The sequence below is a fragment of the Lentinula edodes genome, assembly GCF_021015755.1.
Source record: "Lentinula edodes strain Le(Bin) 0899 ss11 chromosome Unknown C8R40scaffold_6, whole genome shotgun sequence".
In the NCBI taxonomy this organism is placed as follows: domain Eukaryota; kingdom Fungi; phylum Basidiomycota; class Agaricomycetes; order Agaricales; family Omphalotaceae; genus Lentinula; species Lentinula edodes.
The window spans coordinates 439,304-456,910 of NW_025764312.1; the positions used below are offsets into that span (position 1 = coordinate 439,304).

Here is a 17,607-nt window from a genome sequence, read left to right on the forward strand (position 1 = left end):
TCCACCCACCATTGATCAACAATGCGTCCTCTCTCTGAAGCCATGATCAAGCTCATCACAGACACTGGATCAACGGTTATTGCCGTGGTGGCCAAGATTCAGGAACTTGACCAGTTAAACGATCTCGCATTACAATCATGGGCAAAAGAGTTTGCTATTGCTGTTGTAAGAAATTTAGGTACAACATACAAATAATTATCACTCATTATATTCTATCTTTTCAGGCACGTTATAGAGGTATCCATCGTATATTGAGCAAAGAGCGCGATACATCGTTGTACATTGAATCAGTCTATCTAAAGGATGCTCTGATTACAGCGGATAACTTTATGCTCGAGAAAACACATTGGACTTGGGACCAGGCTTGGCTTGATCCACGATGGAAACGCGCTGCATTGGAACGTAAGAAGATATGGCAAGCCGAGGAAGAGCATCGCAGAAAGCTGAGGGAGGAGGAGGAGAACCGTATCATGCTTGCAGAAGCTCATACATTCCTCAATACTGAGCTGCTTGTGTTCGACTATCCTACTGAAGAAGAGTGGCAAAAACTTCGCAATCAGCCTCCGCTACAGGAAGACCCTGCTCCCATCACTTTGTTCGATCCGACTTTCGATATTATCTCCAAGTCTTCATTTGGTTCAGTGCGAAATTTTCCATCATCATTTACCGGTATGAGAATCGGTAGTCTTTCTTCTCTTCGTCATTAAGGAGCTTTTAATTCAACAGGGATACCCAAAATGATGGATTCTACAGATATTCCTGAACCTCGACCTTCCACGACGTCAGAATGCACCTCTTGGCAAGCTTCTGATAACGCTGATATAGTCATCCGATCTCCTACAAAACGGGCTACACTTCCCGTTATGAAACAAGCTACTCCTTCCGCTGCAAAACCGGTGACGCGTTCCGTTACAAAACCGGCTACGCTTCCCACTACCAAACGGGCTATGTCTCCTACTTCCAGACGCGCTACGTCTCCTACTTCCAGACGCGCTAGGTCTCCCGCTTCCAAACGCGCTAGGTCTCCTACTTCCAGACGCACTTCGTCTCTCACCGCCAAACGCACTACGACTTCCACTATGAAACGCACTGGGCTGGTCACTACGAAACGCACCACGCTTCCCACTACTAAAAGCACTATGGTCGATCCCGATTTGTCAGGGAAGACTTCGTCAAATAAGAAAGTTGGTGATCACTCCTTTGAAGCAGATAACACTGTATTCATTCACTTATAGCAGCCGCAGTTGTTGCAGGCAACTACTTTCGCAGCCTCAGACATTGGTATTTTCATTCTTTGAGTTATGTTTATTGGTCTCAACTAGACATTATACTTATACACTAGATTGATGATATTCAAATGCCATCCCCAATGTTGCAATCAAAGGCACGACCCAAGAAAAGAGCAATTGACAACGACGATGAAGCATTCGATGATTTTGTGAGATGTGAAGGCGGGACTTTGATTGGAACTGGTCAAACTAATTGTATGTTCTCAGATACAGTTCTATGTGTCTGATTGAAGAATATTCTTTGTTTGTTATTCAGCGCCTTCGTGTTCATCTTGTTCACAAGTCAACTCGAAATGTTTTCGTTTGAACAACAAGATGTGCTGTGCACGTTGCTATCAGGAACATCAACAGTGTTCATTGGACAAGCCTAAGGCTAAGAAATGGAGAAGCAGTGTAATAATGAAATGATGTAGCTGAATATTTTCAAATGATTTCTTTAAAGTTGAATAATTCAGAATTAAACCAAGTCAAGATAATCCGAAAAAATGTAGCTCGGGTAAAGACAATGCTGAACGCTGGTTGATAAGCTAGAATATGACGCTTTCTCATTCTCTTTTTGCTGAATGATGCAAAATAATGATCTACCTCACCATCATTTTTTCTGTGTCCATGCTGGTTAAGGTTTTTCTTCATGAGAGTTCTGTTTATCAATAAATGGGAAGGATGATAACCGATCAATTATGGAATAGGAGTAGGTAGAACAGCACTGGCTCGCTGATTGTCTTTCTCTCCCAGCAAACTGTTGATGGTGAACCAACTAAACAGAGGTAAATGTTGTGGTAAAATTCATCTACTGTATGGTTGGTGAATAAATGAGGTGCACAACATACTCGAGTTCACCTCAAACTCAGCTATAATGTGCTGCGATAGCTGCCATGATATTGAATGCTGAACTTGAGTATGAGCTCATCACACATGATATTGAATGCTGAACTTGAGTATGAGCTCATCACACATGATATTGAATGCTGAACTTGAGTATGAGCTCATCACAGAACTTCCCAGCGAGATAGCAGATTGTTTCCATGGAACATTTCCAACAGACGATTGATCAATAACGCACAAACTCGATGAGTCTCGAAAATGGCAACAAATGGTGATAAAAATACAAGAACAATTTTGAGCACGTACGGTATGTATACTGGCAAACGCATACAGGGAGGTAAGTTAAGCAGCTTAGGTAGGCAGAAAGTCCATTAAGTGATAGCAAAAACAAGATATGGAGCACAATAGCAGGGCACGTATAATCAGGGAAAACACCAACAATGAGGTTCAAATGCAAAAGACGCTGTACCTCAACATGATGTTCTAAATTTGAGAAAAGTTTTCAGAACCGTCTTCAGGATAGAAATCCTCATCGACAAACAAAAATTAGCATGGCATGCACGAAGTTGCATTAGAAACAGCGGTATTACGTCTTTTTTCCGTATCCTGATTGAAGTTCATGATTGTCCATTGAAACAAAGCTGTAGTTCTGATTGTAGCCTCTTACTATGGCAGTGTCTCCGCCCATCCCTGCACCTGAGATACTAACTTCATAGGTGCTTGCCCCGTCATCCTTTGGGGGGGGAGGGGGTATTCACTTGAGACAAGGAACTTGCAACACTCATTGATGAGGCTGCTCGTGCTATGCCTACTGTATGTATCGTCGATAGATGCCATAGATGAGATTGACGATGAAGATGGCACACTTGTGAGAGAGGATACTGAGATCGATGCGAATTCTGACGGTACGTTATGGTATGAATATCAGAAGAAAGCTGCATCATGCTTCGAGCACAAGAAAGAGATGATGGCATTTTGTTATGATGAGTCTGATATTGGCCATTATGGGTGTTTGGGTGCCCATGATGCATCTCAGGTTGTGGAGAGCTAGAAGGATGTTGGTGTTCAGTCAATGACCCACTAGAAGACGAGCCACCGCCATCATAAGGAGATGGATAAGGGCTCATGACTTGTGAATGTCTGCGATGATGCCTTACCATCATAGTAGAGGTGTTAGTCGAGTGATAAGGTAACCGGGAAAGCCTTGGGCTGGGGGAAAAATTTGTCTGTGACTCGAATTAGGTCTAGAAGAAGTCGCATACTCATCGTATGTTATCGGATATCCAGACTGTGAACAAGAGTGCTCTTCGGGTGACAACAAGGATGCCGAGTGCGGTTGCTCTGAGAAGTGTAGAGGGATTGAGGAAAAGGGCGAGCTATAGCTGCTGCCTGAATGAAAAGCAGTATTGATGGTCAGCGTAGGACAAGTGTTCTGGTTGTAGGCATTAGAGCCATTAGAAGGGTTAAGAAAGGACGACAAGCTACTATTGTGAGAAGTCAATAAATTCCCGTTGGAAGGGAACCACTGGCTACCAGATGTATTTTGGTAACTGTAGTTATGATGCATCAATGATTCTGCTTGTGATGGATAGTTGTACAAGGAAGAGGTACGATAGTCTTCAGATGGAGAGAGAGGATGATGTCAGTGAGCTGAATGTGGCATGTGATGTGGCTCCAAAGGTACAGTAAGAGGCAGAGACGAAGTGCGAGAGTAAATCGATATCCAGCCCCCTGAAGCTACGCTCTGAGAGAGCGGGGTAAATGAACCTGGTGCAGAGAAAGCTCTCAATCTACTAACGTAATTGGTTAACTTCGAATTATTCATCCCAGAGGATGGTACTGAAAGAGACACACTACCAGGGCCTAACCCTGGGATGGCAGAGCACGGAGGTGGTATAATCTGCTGCTGTTCTTGCAGATTGCGCTTTCTGGGCTTGGGTAGATGCAGCGGCACGCATCATTTGAAGTTGGCAACAACATTTGATGGTAAAGCAACTGATGGATTCAAAATAGTGTAATGTGTAAGTTATATCTACTGTCCAGTACAAGGCATATGGGGACAGCATATATGGATAGGAATGGTGGTACAGTGAAGTCTTTGGAACTTGAGTACTAACATATACACCAAATCTTGAGATCAGAATTTTTGCCCACTATCATGACTGTACATTATATATTATCTAATGCTGATAGATCCACAACAACTGAGTATAACCTCAGACATGAAATGTCAATTTGAGAAGGCATTCTTTTCCATAATATCGAGAATATATCTCCACATCCAGTGATCTGTTATACTGTGTATGACTGATTATGTCATTGATTGCTAAGTTGTGATAGCTCAAAATGTCCCGATAATCATTTACATCTTCAGAAATATAGATACACAGATAGGATAGATTTGGGGTGTTTGAAAGTATCACATCATAGATATCTGTAATGAGTGATTGCTAACCAATGGTCATAAGAAGTGCTTAATTAGAAGTAATGGTACTCACATTTTCCCCTGTCTGTTGAATACAACATTTGAGTATTCTCAGTTGAGGACATGCAGTAATGAAGTTGCGCAATTCATTCAGTTCATAACCACTCTCCCAGTTGACCATAAGTGATATGTTTATTAATGTGGGTGTATGATGAATGCCATTGAGAAGCTGGATCATTTTTACATCAGAAGGTCTGTGTTCACGAAGACCTAAGTAAACAAGTGGTCTATGTGAATTGCATGCAGATGCAGCAACATTGCCAGTCCCCGTGAAGGATTGTAGATTTGGAATGATTTTGATGTCCCGCAACACACTCTCAGCATTATAGACTTGCCATGAAGGCATAAATGTCATTCTTATTATATTCGGATGCCGTTGCAAGAAATCATCAATATCCACTGGAGCATCTTCAATAACAAACTCCTGCAGGCAAAGAAAAGTGATTTTGATATCATTGAAAAGTTCTTGTAACATGATGTGTTCTCCTTCCACATGAGGAGATGAAAGAATCAATCTGAGAGATTGAATATGTGGGGCATTCTTATGTAATAGCCGGATGACATTGACCAGTGCTTTGAAAGTCACTGACTACAATGTAAGTAGAGAGAATCACTGCTAAAATCTATCAATACAGCACCATATCCATGAATGCTAGTAACATTGAATTCAAATTCTTTGGTGTGAATGGTACAAAGAGTATTCTGGTAACAATCAGAACAATTTATGCAATCATCATCTACCACTTACAATTATATTCATCAGATGATGTTCCTTTTCAGGAGGACATGGTGCTCTGAGTGATACTGTCATGAATCCTACAAAACCAATTGGTGCCACCTCAAAGGCCAGAGGGAAATCCAAATTTGAAGATGAAAACTTGAACAGACGAAGAGGTTTCGAATGCTTTGCAAAGCGCACTATGTTTTCCATTCCAGATTGAAAAAACGTTGTGACTTTCTCAGAATTGAATTTCCCATCAATTAAAACCTCCTCAACACATGCTGCGGGATGTTTACAGTCTGAAAAAATGGGACTACTTTGAGCAAGGGTTTCTAATGCATTCCCATTCACAATACTATATAGGTTTTTGAAAGTAGCCGCATAAAACTGTCTGGATACTAGAGGCAGTGCATGGACAGCATTCCTATCTTCTTTTGCGAAGAATGCAATTCTAGCTATAAGCTCAAATGGTAGACTTTGATTAGATAGGAAAGACATAGTAACAAAGGAATGAATGGTGGGTCTTATCAATTCCGAGATTTCAAAGTGGCTTTTGTTGTTTATAAGTAAAAGCCACTGGAATCACCACATGGTTTTTGATCCATTTTGAGTCACAATGATGTCCAATGAGTCTCAGCATAAATGCAACTTAAATAGTTGGAGCATAGCCTTTTGTTATTGATTAAATGAGTCAAAAGTTGTCATTTTCGACATAAGAATAATCATAGTTCCGAGCAATCCAGAATGATGAGTCATGCTGCTCACCAGCAGTATCGCTATGACAATAACAGCATAAGAAAACAATCATATTGGGGTGATCTTTATTTTCATAATAAAGAGGTGAAAATTGAATCTCCCATCTGAACATATGTTCATGATGCTACTTACTGCAACACAAATGTAACATAATTTTTTCTTGATTTATATTGACAACTTAAGTTTGGAACATAAGCCAGAACATCAACACAGGACCGTTAGAACCAGCAGGGAACATGAATTATAGGAGTAGGATCCCGGGAGGAGGTCCTGGGGTGAGAGAGAGTCGAGGTTGGTGTTGCCAAGCAGTAGAGACAACAACAGAGAAGCAATACAAGGGTGGATGTCATGGAGAGCTTCAATGTTGCTTGGAGTTAAGTTCCCAGTACTTAGGGAGCAAGTAGGGAGCTTAAGGGAGGTATTGGGGAGGTTGGTTCACCCAAATAGTAGATGTTTGTGCAGATTTAAAATTGGTGAAGGGAATTTAGGTACTCACTCAAGATGCTTGAACATGATGTAAAAGTGTAAATTGGAACATAGAAATGAGAAACAGAAGCACACAGATGGAAAGTAAGGAAACAGAGAGTAAGCACTAATTAGTCATTTATTGAATATTACCTTAATGATATGATATATATTACGCTGATTGGAAGATCTTATTAAACATGGTCTACATGCCCTGCATCAAATTCTATATCAGCACAAAGATCTCACTGTCAATAATGTATCTGTTGGTATTTTTGGAGCTCTGAGCTTGTATGAAAATATCACTAGTGTCAGGTTTGTTATGGAAAACAATTATTCACCAGGATTTGCAAATGATGAAATAAAGATGAGTCTCACATCCCGTTGTATTGCATACAAAACTTAATCAAGACCCATGACATATAGTGATAAATATTTGCAGCTTTTTGTATTTATTAATGATAAGTGGCAATTAAATACAGTTCTTGATTGGCTATTGTAAGTGCATACAATGCCAGCAATCTGTCATGCCCCACCCACAAACCCTCCATGCGCCAACCTCCCTATATGCTACTTCCGGTCCTGCCACCCAATTGTCTAATCACCACACTGTTCCTTCCATGCCTCCTCCACCAAATGCACCATCTAAAGCTCCCTATGGCATCCACTCTCATATTGTTTTTCCATTACCACCTGCACTGCTAGGGAACATCAACCAATATAACCTTGTCCTGGCACCTCCTTCCCCGGCTTCCACTTCCATCTAAGAGCTCCTGCTCCTACAACCTACATTTCTTACAAGCTTTTAAGGCTCTATGTTGACTTTCTCACCTCCCATGACTTACAATGCATAGCTCTTGCAACATTCCCAGCTATTGATGTTGTCAATGTACTTCAATTACCATCCTACAGACCTCCCTGGACCTCAGCAACCTCCCCCAAGGGTCATTACTTACACTTTGATACTACTACTACTACGCTGTTTCAGTCCTCGGTCATGCATCCTGCAGCTCGCTTTGAGCTCCAGCTTCCTCCTACCATGCTCCAATGACAACATTGCAAACATGTTTACAAAGGTGTTGAATGGCACTATTCACTCCTTACATTACATCACATGGAGTAGGGGGGGGGGGGTGTTAAGGAATACTCTGTGCTCAGTACACCCATGGTAGAAACAGTCTAACTTTCCTAATCCATAATGGCATTATTGCTATATATTATACAGCTCATACTATGCAAACAAGTTAGTTGTCTAACTACCAACTGAGGTGAACCTAATGGTACATTATATACACCACATACTGAGAAGAGTAGTTTAATGCATCCAGCAATTGTATCTATCTGTAAAGGATTTGTTCCCTATTCCTTATAATACAAGCCAGCCAGTAGCACTGGTTTTCAATATGTCAGTCCATTGCCCTAAGTTGATCAGAAGAGCTTTTAAATTGTGGAAGTTTTCATCACATTTTGTTAGTGAAGTGAGTAGATTTATGAGTGAGTCATTAGTGGAGTTTTGGTGTTGTAAAGTATGTAATCAAGTATGGCTCTGTAACTGTCACTATCATATTTGAGTCATATGAAGTCAACAGTAATACATCTTGAGTTATATGTACAATTTTGTTGCAAGTCATTCTTACTGATATGCTTGATACTGATATTGCACATGTTGAGTCAATTTGATGCTGATAAAGGCGGTATATATAGGCTCATAGTGTGAATTATTATACAACAGTATTTGCAATAATGTCCTCAGTTAGAGATTTACAGGCAATGTCTGCTCATCAAGTTGCCTTATTACCAGAGCTATTTCTGGAGATATTGGGATTTCTTAACAGGCAATATCTTCCAGTAATAGCTTTGGTTTCAAAAAGGATCCGGATGTTGGTGTATAGTGAACTGTACAAATCTGTTCCTAGTCGTTCATTGGTTTCCATTGGAATAAAATATGCCCGGAGAATGTTTTGGTCTCAGCATCATCCAGCATATTTTGTGAGGTCACTCACTATTTCTGAAATGGATTTTATCCCGGGGAACCGACGCGTTACAAGAAGGTTCATTCTGAAGCATCTGCCTTGTGCATTGGAGAAAATAGCAGTGCATTCACCCAGAAAATCATTGCGGTTGCTCCGGATTGTGTCACCATTTTTCTCTATCAATGATATATTTCCACATCGTTTGCCTAAAGCAGTGGAGAATATTGACAGTTTAATTGTTCAATGTCCTTTTCCCAACATGAGAATGTATGGTGGTTGTTTAGTAAGTGTTAAATGTTTGGAATTAAATCAGTGTTGATTGTATGTAGAATAAGCTCACAAAGGGACACCTGAAAACACTTGAAATTGATCTCAGTTTTTGTCATTCATACCCTGGTGAGATTGTTGTATTCAATGATATAGGGCATGCATAATCATTGTTTTAGATGAAGATGCACCAATTCAGAATGCATTATTGAGATTGGCATTTAACAGTCCATGTCTTTCACTTTTGCGCATCTCTGTACATCCAAAGTCCAATCTACAAGTGGTCTTTGATAATCCTGCATTCTATTTCCCTGCACTTCAGTACTTTAGTTATCATAGCCGAAAAGGATGTCTAAAGATAGGAAACTTCCTTCAGAGACATGACACAGTGGAATGCTTCACTTATCGTGTTGCAGAGTATCATTCTTCAGAAAGTACAGATTTACTGTCCCCAACTATTCTTCATAATCTGTCAACATTTACTGGTTCAGCTTCAAGTTCAAGTATCTTGTGTGGATCACAAATGCGCCCTATATCAATGATTTGTATAGAAATCATTGATGACCAGGATATATACATTGACAAATTGTTGAATGTTCTGCAAAAATCACATCCCATTAAGAAGTTGATACTAAACATTCAACAAGAGCATCCATTGGATATTATTCAGAAATTTGTAAACACATGCACATTTTTGACATATTTTGGATGTGTATTGGTACCACTAGAGACTAACCCAGAGGTGAGTTTGATTGTGGTGTTACCTTGCAGGGAGATAAAAGAATGTTAGGAAGCATTGCAGAAGTTCACAGCTATGTATGAAGTCATTTTCGAAGGTTCATGTTGTATGCAAAGAGTGGTAATGTGGCTTGGAGATGTAAGTGATGAATATGTGTTTGTCCATAAGGAAGCAGCAAAAAGTGCATTGAAAAAGAGCAACAGAATGATGGATATGCAATTTAATATTGGGAGTACTTCTGCAGAGCTGCTAATGTGTTTTAACCTGATAATGTAATTTACACATATCTGTTGCAAGTTTCTGTATGGATGGATTAAATTTTCAGTGTTTACTTTTTTTTCTTTGTTACTGATTTGCATTGCTTGTACTCCTTACTGTCAATATATGTATGAGACTTGCACAAGTTATATTCTGCTGTGACAAAATGCCCCTAGGAATATAAGTATTCATAAGGGTTATTGTATTCCCATATGGGTGTGCTCGGTGTCTTGTTTTTCTTTGTGTATATAAAGTAATTTGCAATGATCAGTCATGTTTTTTATGTAATGAGATGTGTATATGCATTCAACAATTATTACAGTTGCCAGTCTACATCATGCTAATCATTTTGGTATTATATATAGAAGAGCACAATCACAAATACTTCAGCTGGTAAATGGTATTCTCAGTTTCTCAAGTAATTGGCAAAAAATACATGTCTTGCTCATGCAGCATTATAGAAAATTTATGAATACAATGACTGGTAACAAGTAAGCAATGATTAGTTTCGCAATCACATGTGTATGGCCATTCAAGGACTTTGGTCAACGTCAGATTCATCATTCTGCCATTGTCTATAAGAAGAAAACAATCAATAACAGCTTTCAATAATCATGATTATAAACCTGTTCCTATCATTCCATTGCTGATATTTTTTTCCATCTACTTGCCAGTCAATATCACCACTGAGTGCACATATTTGAATATATCTTTCAACAAAGTGATCGACAGTATAATTCCTGATAAAAGGCCGCAGTACATTGGTCCTTTTTCGGCAGATAGGACAAACATCAGATCCCTTCATGATGTTCAATACAGTAAAGTGATGACAATCTCAAAATGACCATACCTCAATGTAGAGCCATTTAAAACCACAAGGGGCACAAATTGTATGTCCACATGGATTGACTATATGTGCATCTATGCTGTGTAATGTCAGTTATTGTGATATGACATGAATATTCAAACTGTTTACAATATATCACAACATCTATTCAAAGAACATTGATGTCAGACAAGATATATGAATAACAAGTTATAACTACATTGGACACATCAGATCATCTTCATAGAGTTCAGACATTGGCTGATTGTTGATTTCTTGATCATGACTATTCTCTGTAGTTGGATCCTGTTCTGTTGTTTGATTATCCATTGAAAGGTGTTTTGCTTTTTTGCCTTTTTTCTTTGGAGAAGGATTTTCATCATAAGATTCATTGCACTTATGTTTCAGTGTTGAAGATAATCTATCTAAATGTAACTGATGATAAACATAAATGAATCACAAGTGAGAAAATATACTTACCAGATTGTTCAAAAGTTGCAGATTCAATAGTTTGAAGCTCTTGTAAGAATTTATCATCCATAAAGTCATCATCATCGGGGAAGTAACAGCTCTCTGGAGTATTTGGCCTTCCAATGCAATTGTTGCCAGGCTCTAGTGGATGAGATGATGAACCTTCAACAAATTCAGCTATATGTTTCAATTAGCATCTGGCTATAATTATCCATGAAAAATTACACACATGCAAATGTTGATCTCACTCTTTCTGGCATAGTCATATGTACAGGTAAACATCGCTCAGTATCTAGACCCGGTGATCAATATTGTCATATACTGCTATAATAGAACATACCTGATACATCTTGAGTTATTTGGTTAGATTCAACACTGTGGTCCCAATGGATGCTCTCCTCCATGACTGCAAGTAGGATTACATCTTCCAGCATTTCAAGTTCATTGTTGAGCAAGTTCATTGTAGACTGTGGAACAGTGACAATGAAGACTTAGTTACTGCAAATATATATATATATATTCGGATAAATTCATTGCTGTTTATAGTAATACTGAATATGGGCAATGTAATTAAACCTCATGTTGATGGTGCCAAATTTGGTGCATGCAGTCATTAGTACAACGTCGGAAGTGAAGTCATTGACATAGCTTCAAGGAGTAGAGTCACTGACATAACATTGAGAGTGGAGTCATTGACGTAGCCTCAAGGAGGAATTCATTGACATAGTATTGAGAGTAGAGTCATTGACAGCATTAAGAGTGGAGTCATTGACATAGCCTCAAAGATCAAGTCATTGACACAGCCTCAAGTGTGGACTCATTAATATAGCCTTGAGAGGTGGAGTCATTGACACAGCATTAGTAGAGTCATTGACATAGCCTCAAAGATCAAGTCATTGACATAGCCTCAAGTGTGGACTCATTGATGTAGCCTTGAGAGGTGGAGTCATTGACATAGCCTAGAGCGTGGAATCATTGACAGTTTCGAAATTATTTGAAGAGTTAATAGAAATATGAATCAGTCATAAACTTTGACTGCGAAAATTAAGTTCCGAAATCTGTATCTCTCTATTTAGATAAGTGTATGAAATTCCCATATAGAATGAACAAATCTATCATTCTAAAATCTGATTGACTAATATATGGTAACAAACTTAGTTTGGGGTTCTTCAGTAACAGCTTGAGTGTATTTGAGTCAAAAGTTTAAGGGACCGTGTTGTGTATTGTCAGATTGACTACTTATCTATCTGTAGATATCTATCTATCTATAAAGTGCAATGCACAAATCATTATGATCATTGTTTTGCATTATGCCCACAACTAACTATAGTGACAAAGTTTTCCGTGTTGCAACAAAACATCCTGAAGTACTGCACGTAATTCACATAGGAATTACTGGTGATATCATAGGTGAGGTTAACACTTTGTAGGCATTTTTTGCAATACTTAAATACACAGACTACTTGAAGAACTATGTTTACGACATTGTTGACTATGCATTGAATCAGTCCATCACCCGATCTCAATCAGAACGCAAGATGTTCAGTGTTTTTATAAAAAGAGTACTTGAACACACACAAGTATCAATGATAATGATACTAGTTGCTGTTGTATATCTTCGGCGTGCAAAATCTGTTATTCAAATACAAACCAAGCTCTGGGTTGAGGAACGGATCTTGCTTGGTGCACTCATTCTCAGTTCTAAAGTGAGTCATTATCAGATATTATATGTTACATTGTTCAGCATGAGTATATCTAGTTCATTGATAAACATGGCATTGTTAATCACTGTTGGTCAATGTGCACTATCTTCAATTGTGAAGATGTATATGATATACAAGCACAATTTTTGACAGTTTTGAATTGGAATTTGAAGTTTACAGAATTGGACATACTTGTGTGTTGTAAAGAGTTTTTGGAAGCTCATCCAGAGCTTGGACTATAGTATATTCTGTGTAACAAAGTTATATAACTAGAAAGTATACTGCATTGTGAAGTATCAATTGTTTCATGGATTAAACTACAATAGTAATCATGCATTGTACTCGATGTTGAGAATATGATTGTACTTTGAGAACTATATCATGTAAAATTCACAATTTTAAGAATCAGCCCTTCCCCCTTGACTTAGAACCAACAAATGAGGAGATGAACCATCTGAAATGCCTGCAGGCTATGCATACCCATTCACAGATGGGACCTTCACAATGCCATCACGCAGCCGCCTCCTCAACAATGTACACAGGATGCAAAGGAAGATGATTGAGGAAAATCTCTTCAAGAGCTCTAGGACCTTGATCTAGGTAATGTCAGAGCTTCCCCTCATGCCCAACCAAGTGCCGCTCCTCCCTTACCACCTCCACTGCTTAGGGACATGAACCATCACCCCCACCCCCTGGGACCTCTTTCCTGGGCTCATACTCTATCAGGAGCTCTCACATCTGAACCTCCCTTTGTCTACTAGCTATAAGAATCATACATTGACATTCCTAGCTACTACAGTCTGTAGTATGCAATGCTCTTACATCTCCTAGTTCCACTTACCTCCACCTTCCTCAGTTAATATTCTAGGAACCTCTCCGGACCTTCTAGGAACCCCTTCAAGGGCCATGTCTCACAACCAGAACTATCACTATGTCATTCCTATCCTCGGTCGGAGTTCCCGTAGCTCCCTTCAAGCTCCAGCTTGCACCTAGCACAGTACAACATAGACCTCTCATACCAAACCCACCCTTAAGACCATTACTAACCCAGATCTTACATTATACCAAGCTTTCCCGTCACCAAATGGACTCATTGCAACAAAATGTCTGTGACATCAACAGAACAGCCTTCCAGTTCCAAACTAAAATCAAAAAAAACAAAAGAGTGCCTTATCCTGTGGAAACACAACACAAGCTCAAAAGCCGAAACAGGCTGCCAGTTCTACTGCCATCACAGTGGTAGCTGGTCAATGTCTGATGTCCATTGCAGAACAGTCATTCGGCAAGAGACAGCTGCCAATCTCCAGAAAGACCTCAGTTTGGAGCAGAAGACAAGCTCTTCAGAGCCTCGTATTCAAGGATGAATCTGCAGGCAAATATGGTATCATATGCATAATATGCGGCTTTCCAGTCAATGTAAATCTTAATAAGGCGTTCCCTGAAGCAATCATAATGATGAGCGGGAGGAAATGCCAATGGGTTACAGCACTAGATTGGGAGCTTGAGCTCGTAAGATAAAGTACGAGGTTGACTGATGACCTTGAAAGGACCAAGATGTTTTTCAGTAGGACGAGTAGATCAGATATGCTTAGCCAGAAGAAATACTTCAGAGCCAATTGGGAACTCCGGCTGCGAGATTCTTTTCCTGTCAGCTTGTTTCTTGTAACAAGATTAAGCTAAGAGGATTTCCGTTCAAAGAAAAATGACGATTGACACCCTGGAATTGGACGAAGAAGATATTCACAACAAGCACCCTTCGCACATAGTGGGACTCATTATGCAGGACCGTGAAGAAACAAGAAGCTCTCAGAACTCAACCTGGACGAATTTGCCATTAGTTTGTTCAATGCAAACTAAGAACTGAAGCGTCATACTCTCAACGTGATCCGAGATGAGCTACTCAAACCCTTCTCAGAGCAGCGGTCACCATTTCCACCCATCAATGGCTGGAATGTTTTGACTATGTTGGGTGGCGAGACACAGAAAACACTTTGTATTGGTCTCATTGTATCAGTTCTGGTCTTCCGAACACCGCCTGATAGCATTCATGTTTGTCTAGACTCTGGGTTGGAGGGCATTATCAAGCAAGAATATCTGGTTGATGATACACCCGGTGCCGAGAAGCCCGTCAAGGGCAAAATGACACAAGGAGTCATCATTGATGTCAGAATTGATCATGAAAACAACATTTATGAAGTTGAATTGTCTTCACATTGGAGTGATGTTGTAGAAAACGACACGGAGTTCGGAAGGAAACAGCCTGATGTATATTGGAATCGCGCTCAGCACGAGAAGGATTTGGACATCCTGGCTTGGAAACAGAGAGCTGAAGTCACAAAAACACGTCGTATCATCAAGCATCCTAATTTCCACAACTTCAACACCTCTCAGGCAGAACAGTATCTGGATGGTCAACAGCGTGGGGATGTTGTCATACAACCGTCTTCCAAGGGCATCGACCACCTAGCAGTAACCTGGAAAGTGGATGACAAGTTGTACCAGCATATTGGTGCGTAGGAGACAATTTTTGATCATTACTTGTGACTAACTCCATTGAAAGATATAACTGAAAAGGGCTACGGTCCTACCGGACAGAGTTTGGACACTCAGTTTGTCGTCGATGCTAGCCATACCTATATCGATCTTGATGAATTAATTGTCAGACACGTAAATGCAATGAGTTGACGTGTTGAAGATCTCATGGCGCATGACCGTTTCAAACCTGGTTCCGAGGACAAATTGCGTAAGTAGCTCCTTTGATGATGGGTTTCATCCTCAAATGATATTCCGTATTCCAGATCTCTTCTTGAAAAATCAACTTCTCGCCAATCCAGTGAACAGTATATGCAGTTTCACCCTGAATCGCAAGAGACCAGGACACTTTAACTTGTGTTTTTTGGCAAATAAAGACTCTACTGTTCAAACATGGGTATGTGGTCTGTTATTCTTTTACACCCATAAGTAAATGATCCATTACTAGCCTGTTCGGGTCACCCCTGAGGCATACTATCTGTTTGAGGCCCCTGTAGTACACCCCTGTAGTAGGCATCCCAAAATTATGTGATGCTTTCAAAGTTTGGTAAGCATCATTAGGTCTCTTCATATGTTCCCATAATCTTATCTACGCCGTCCAGGCATTTGCACGAATCACAAAATTTAGGAAATGGGGGAGGGAAAATGCCATATGGCGCTGGGCAGTGTACGCCTGCACGTCCTGGATATGCCACCCCTTCTGTGCAGCCTTCACGGATGCCTAACCCATACGGAGGTACCACGCCAGGTCCAAATTATGGCGCTCCACCTTCACAACCCCCTTATGCTGGCTATCAAACTCCTTGTGGTTATCCCGCTCAATCCATGGCAAACATGAATCCTGCACAAGCAGCCATGATGAATGCCTCTGTGGGCTATGAGGGCGGGAGTAAGTGTGACCAGTCATCTTGTTGGTAGGAGCAATAGATCCTGATGTACTGCTCGACAGTTTGATTGACATGCTCGGTCTTGTCACGAAGCAGAGGCGGAGTGACTAGCGGAGCAGGGAAGCGGAGTGACGAAGCAAGGCGATGAGGCAGAGCGACTAAGCGGAGCGGAGGCAAACTGGTCCCAGATAATGACAGAGATATATTGAGTATTGTAGTCATAGGTAACAATAAGTAAGCACATACCTGGTCCCAGATAATGACAGAGAGGTCAAGATAAGGGACCAGGCTGTGAGGGATTGGCTTTATATACATAATCCGATCTGCGAGAAATGACAATGTAATACTGTACAGTTTAGGAACAAGGAAGGTGGTGGAAGCCAGTAGAAGGAGAAGGGTAACAGGTGGATCAGTAATCGATGATGGGGGTCAGGTGGATCAGTAATCGATGGGGTTTGACAGTGATGTAATCATACAAGTAAGGGCGTCGAGACGGTGAGAAAAGGAAAATGATAGGGGCTACGTACTTCATGACAGGTCTGCCTACCGGCTTCTGCATAATATCCAAAGATATAATGAAGTTCCATGGCTTTACCAAAAGCCCGGAAAAATGCCAAAACATGCTTAGAAAAAACATGAATGATCAAAAGCTCAGTTAGTTGTTCAGAAGTAATAGTGTCGAAAGTTGAAATAAACATTGCTTGCTTGGATGATCTATCCAGGACAGCGAGAATAGCTGTGTAACCATCCGATGTTGGCAGTTGCTCAATGAAGTCCATGGAGATCGAATCCCATGGTCAGACCAGAACCGGCAGAGGTTTCATGCTTGTTAGTGAAGATAGGTCAGAAGCTGTGAGCATTGACTTGCGCGTAGCCAATATCCCCCTCTTTGGGATAGACATCAGGATTGGCGTAAAGCCAATGCTTCTGTAACTGCCAAAGAACTTCCTTCACATGTTCTCGGTGTTCCTCCGGCATATCGGAGTAAGTCAGAATGTTGTCGAGGTAGACGGTGACACAAGCATCTAGCATGTCAGAGAAGATGTCATTAAGGAAACATTGGAAAACAGGAGGTGTGTTAGTGAAACTAAAAGGCATAACCTTCCATCCGTAAAAGCCGTATTGGGTCCAAAAGGTGGTTTTCCATCCATCACCTTCTGCAATTCTGACTAGATGATAAGCATGAGCAAAATCCAATTTGGTGTAGATTTTAGCTTGTTTTGAAGCGTCGAGGAGGTTCGAGATCAACGGCAGAGGATAGCAGTCCTTCTTGGTGATGTGGTTAAGACCGCAGAAGTCCATGCAAAGGCAAAGCTTCCCATCCTTCTTGGGAATGAAGAGTACTGGAGCGCTGTGAGGCTGTCACGAAGCGGCAGAGGCGGAGTGACTAACGGAGCGAGAAAGCGGAGC

At 40.5% G+C, this 17,607-nt stretch overlaps 4 protein-coding genes across 4 annotated transcripts; 3 read left to right on the forward strand and 1 right to left on the reverse strand.

The window, feature by feature from the left end:
- Window positions 1-21: 21 nt before the first annotated feature.
- Window positions 22-1,298, forward strand: C8R40DRAFT_1167280 (uncharacterized protein; the record flags this gene model as incomplete). The annotated part of the gene is made up of 4 exons (XM_046230986.1): window positions 22-165; window positions 225-669; window positions 727-1,184; window positions 1,236-1,298. 4 exons carry the CDS (start codon window positions 22-24, stop codon window positions 1,296-1,298), a joined length of 1,110 nt encoding a protein of 369 aa, XP_046089644.1.
- A 9,072-nt stretch (window positions 1,299-10,370) lies between these two features.
- On the reverse strand, window positions 10,371-10,706 carry C8R40DRAFT_1037615 (uncharacterized protein; the record flags this gene model as incomplete). Its single annotated transcript, XM_046223683.1, has 2 exons — window positions 10,371-10,577; window positions 10,629-10,706. Coding segments are annotated over 2 exons (285 nt in total), but the record flags the coding sequence as incomplete, so codon positions are not given.
- Window positions 10,707-12,592: 1,886 nt separating this feature from the next.
- On the forward strand, window positions 12,593-13,020 carry C8R40DRAFT_1037978 (uncharacterized protein; the record flags this gene model as incomplete). The annotated part of the gene is made up of 2 exons (XM_046223718.1): window positions 12,593-12,781; window positions 12,835-13,020. Coding segments are annotated over 2 exons (375 nt in total), but the record flags the coding sequence as incomplete, so codon positions are not given.
- Window positions 13,021-14,740: 1,720 nt separating this feature from the next.
- C8R40DRAFT_1037750 (SH2 domain-containing protein) lies at window positions 14,741-15,463 on the forward strand (the record flags this gene model as incomplete). The annotated part of the gene is made up of 3 exons (XM_046223692.1): window positions 14,741-15,001; window positions 15,065-15,287; window positions 15,339-15,463. The coding sequence occupies 3 exons, from the start codon at window positions 14,741-14,743 to the stop codon at window positions 15,461-15,463; spliced, it is 609 nt and encodes a 202-aa protein (XP_046089647.1).
- Window positions 15,464-17,607: the final 2,144 nt, after the last annotated feature.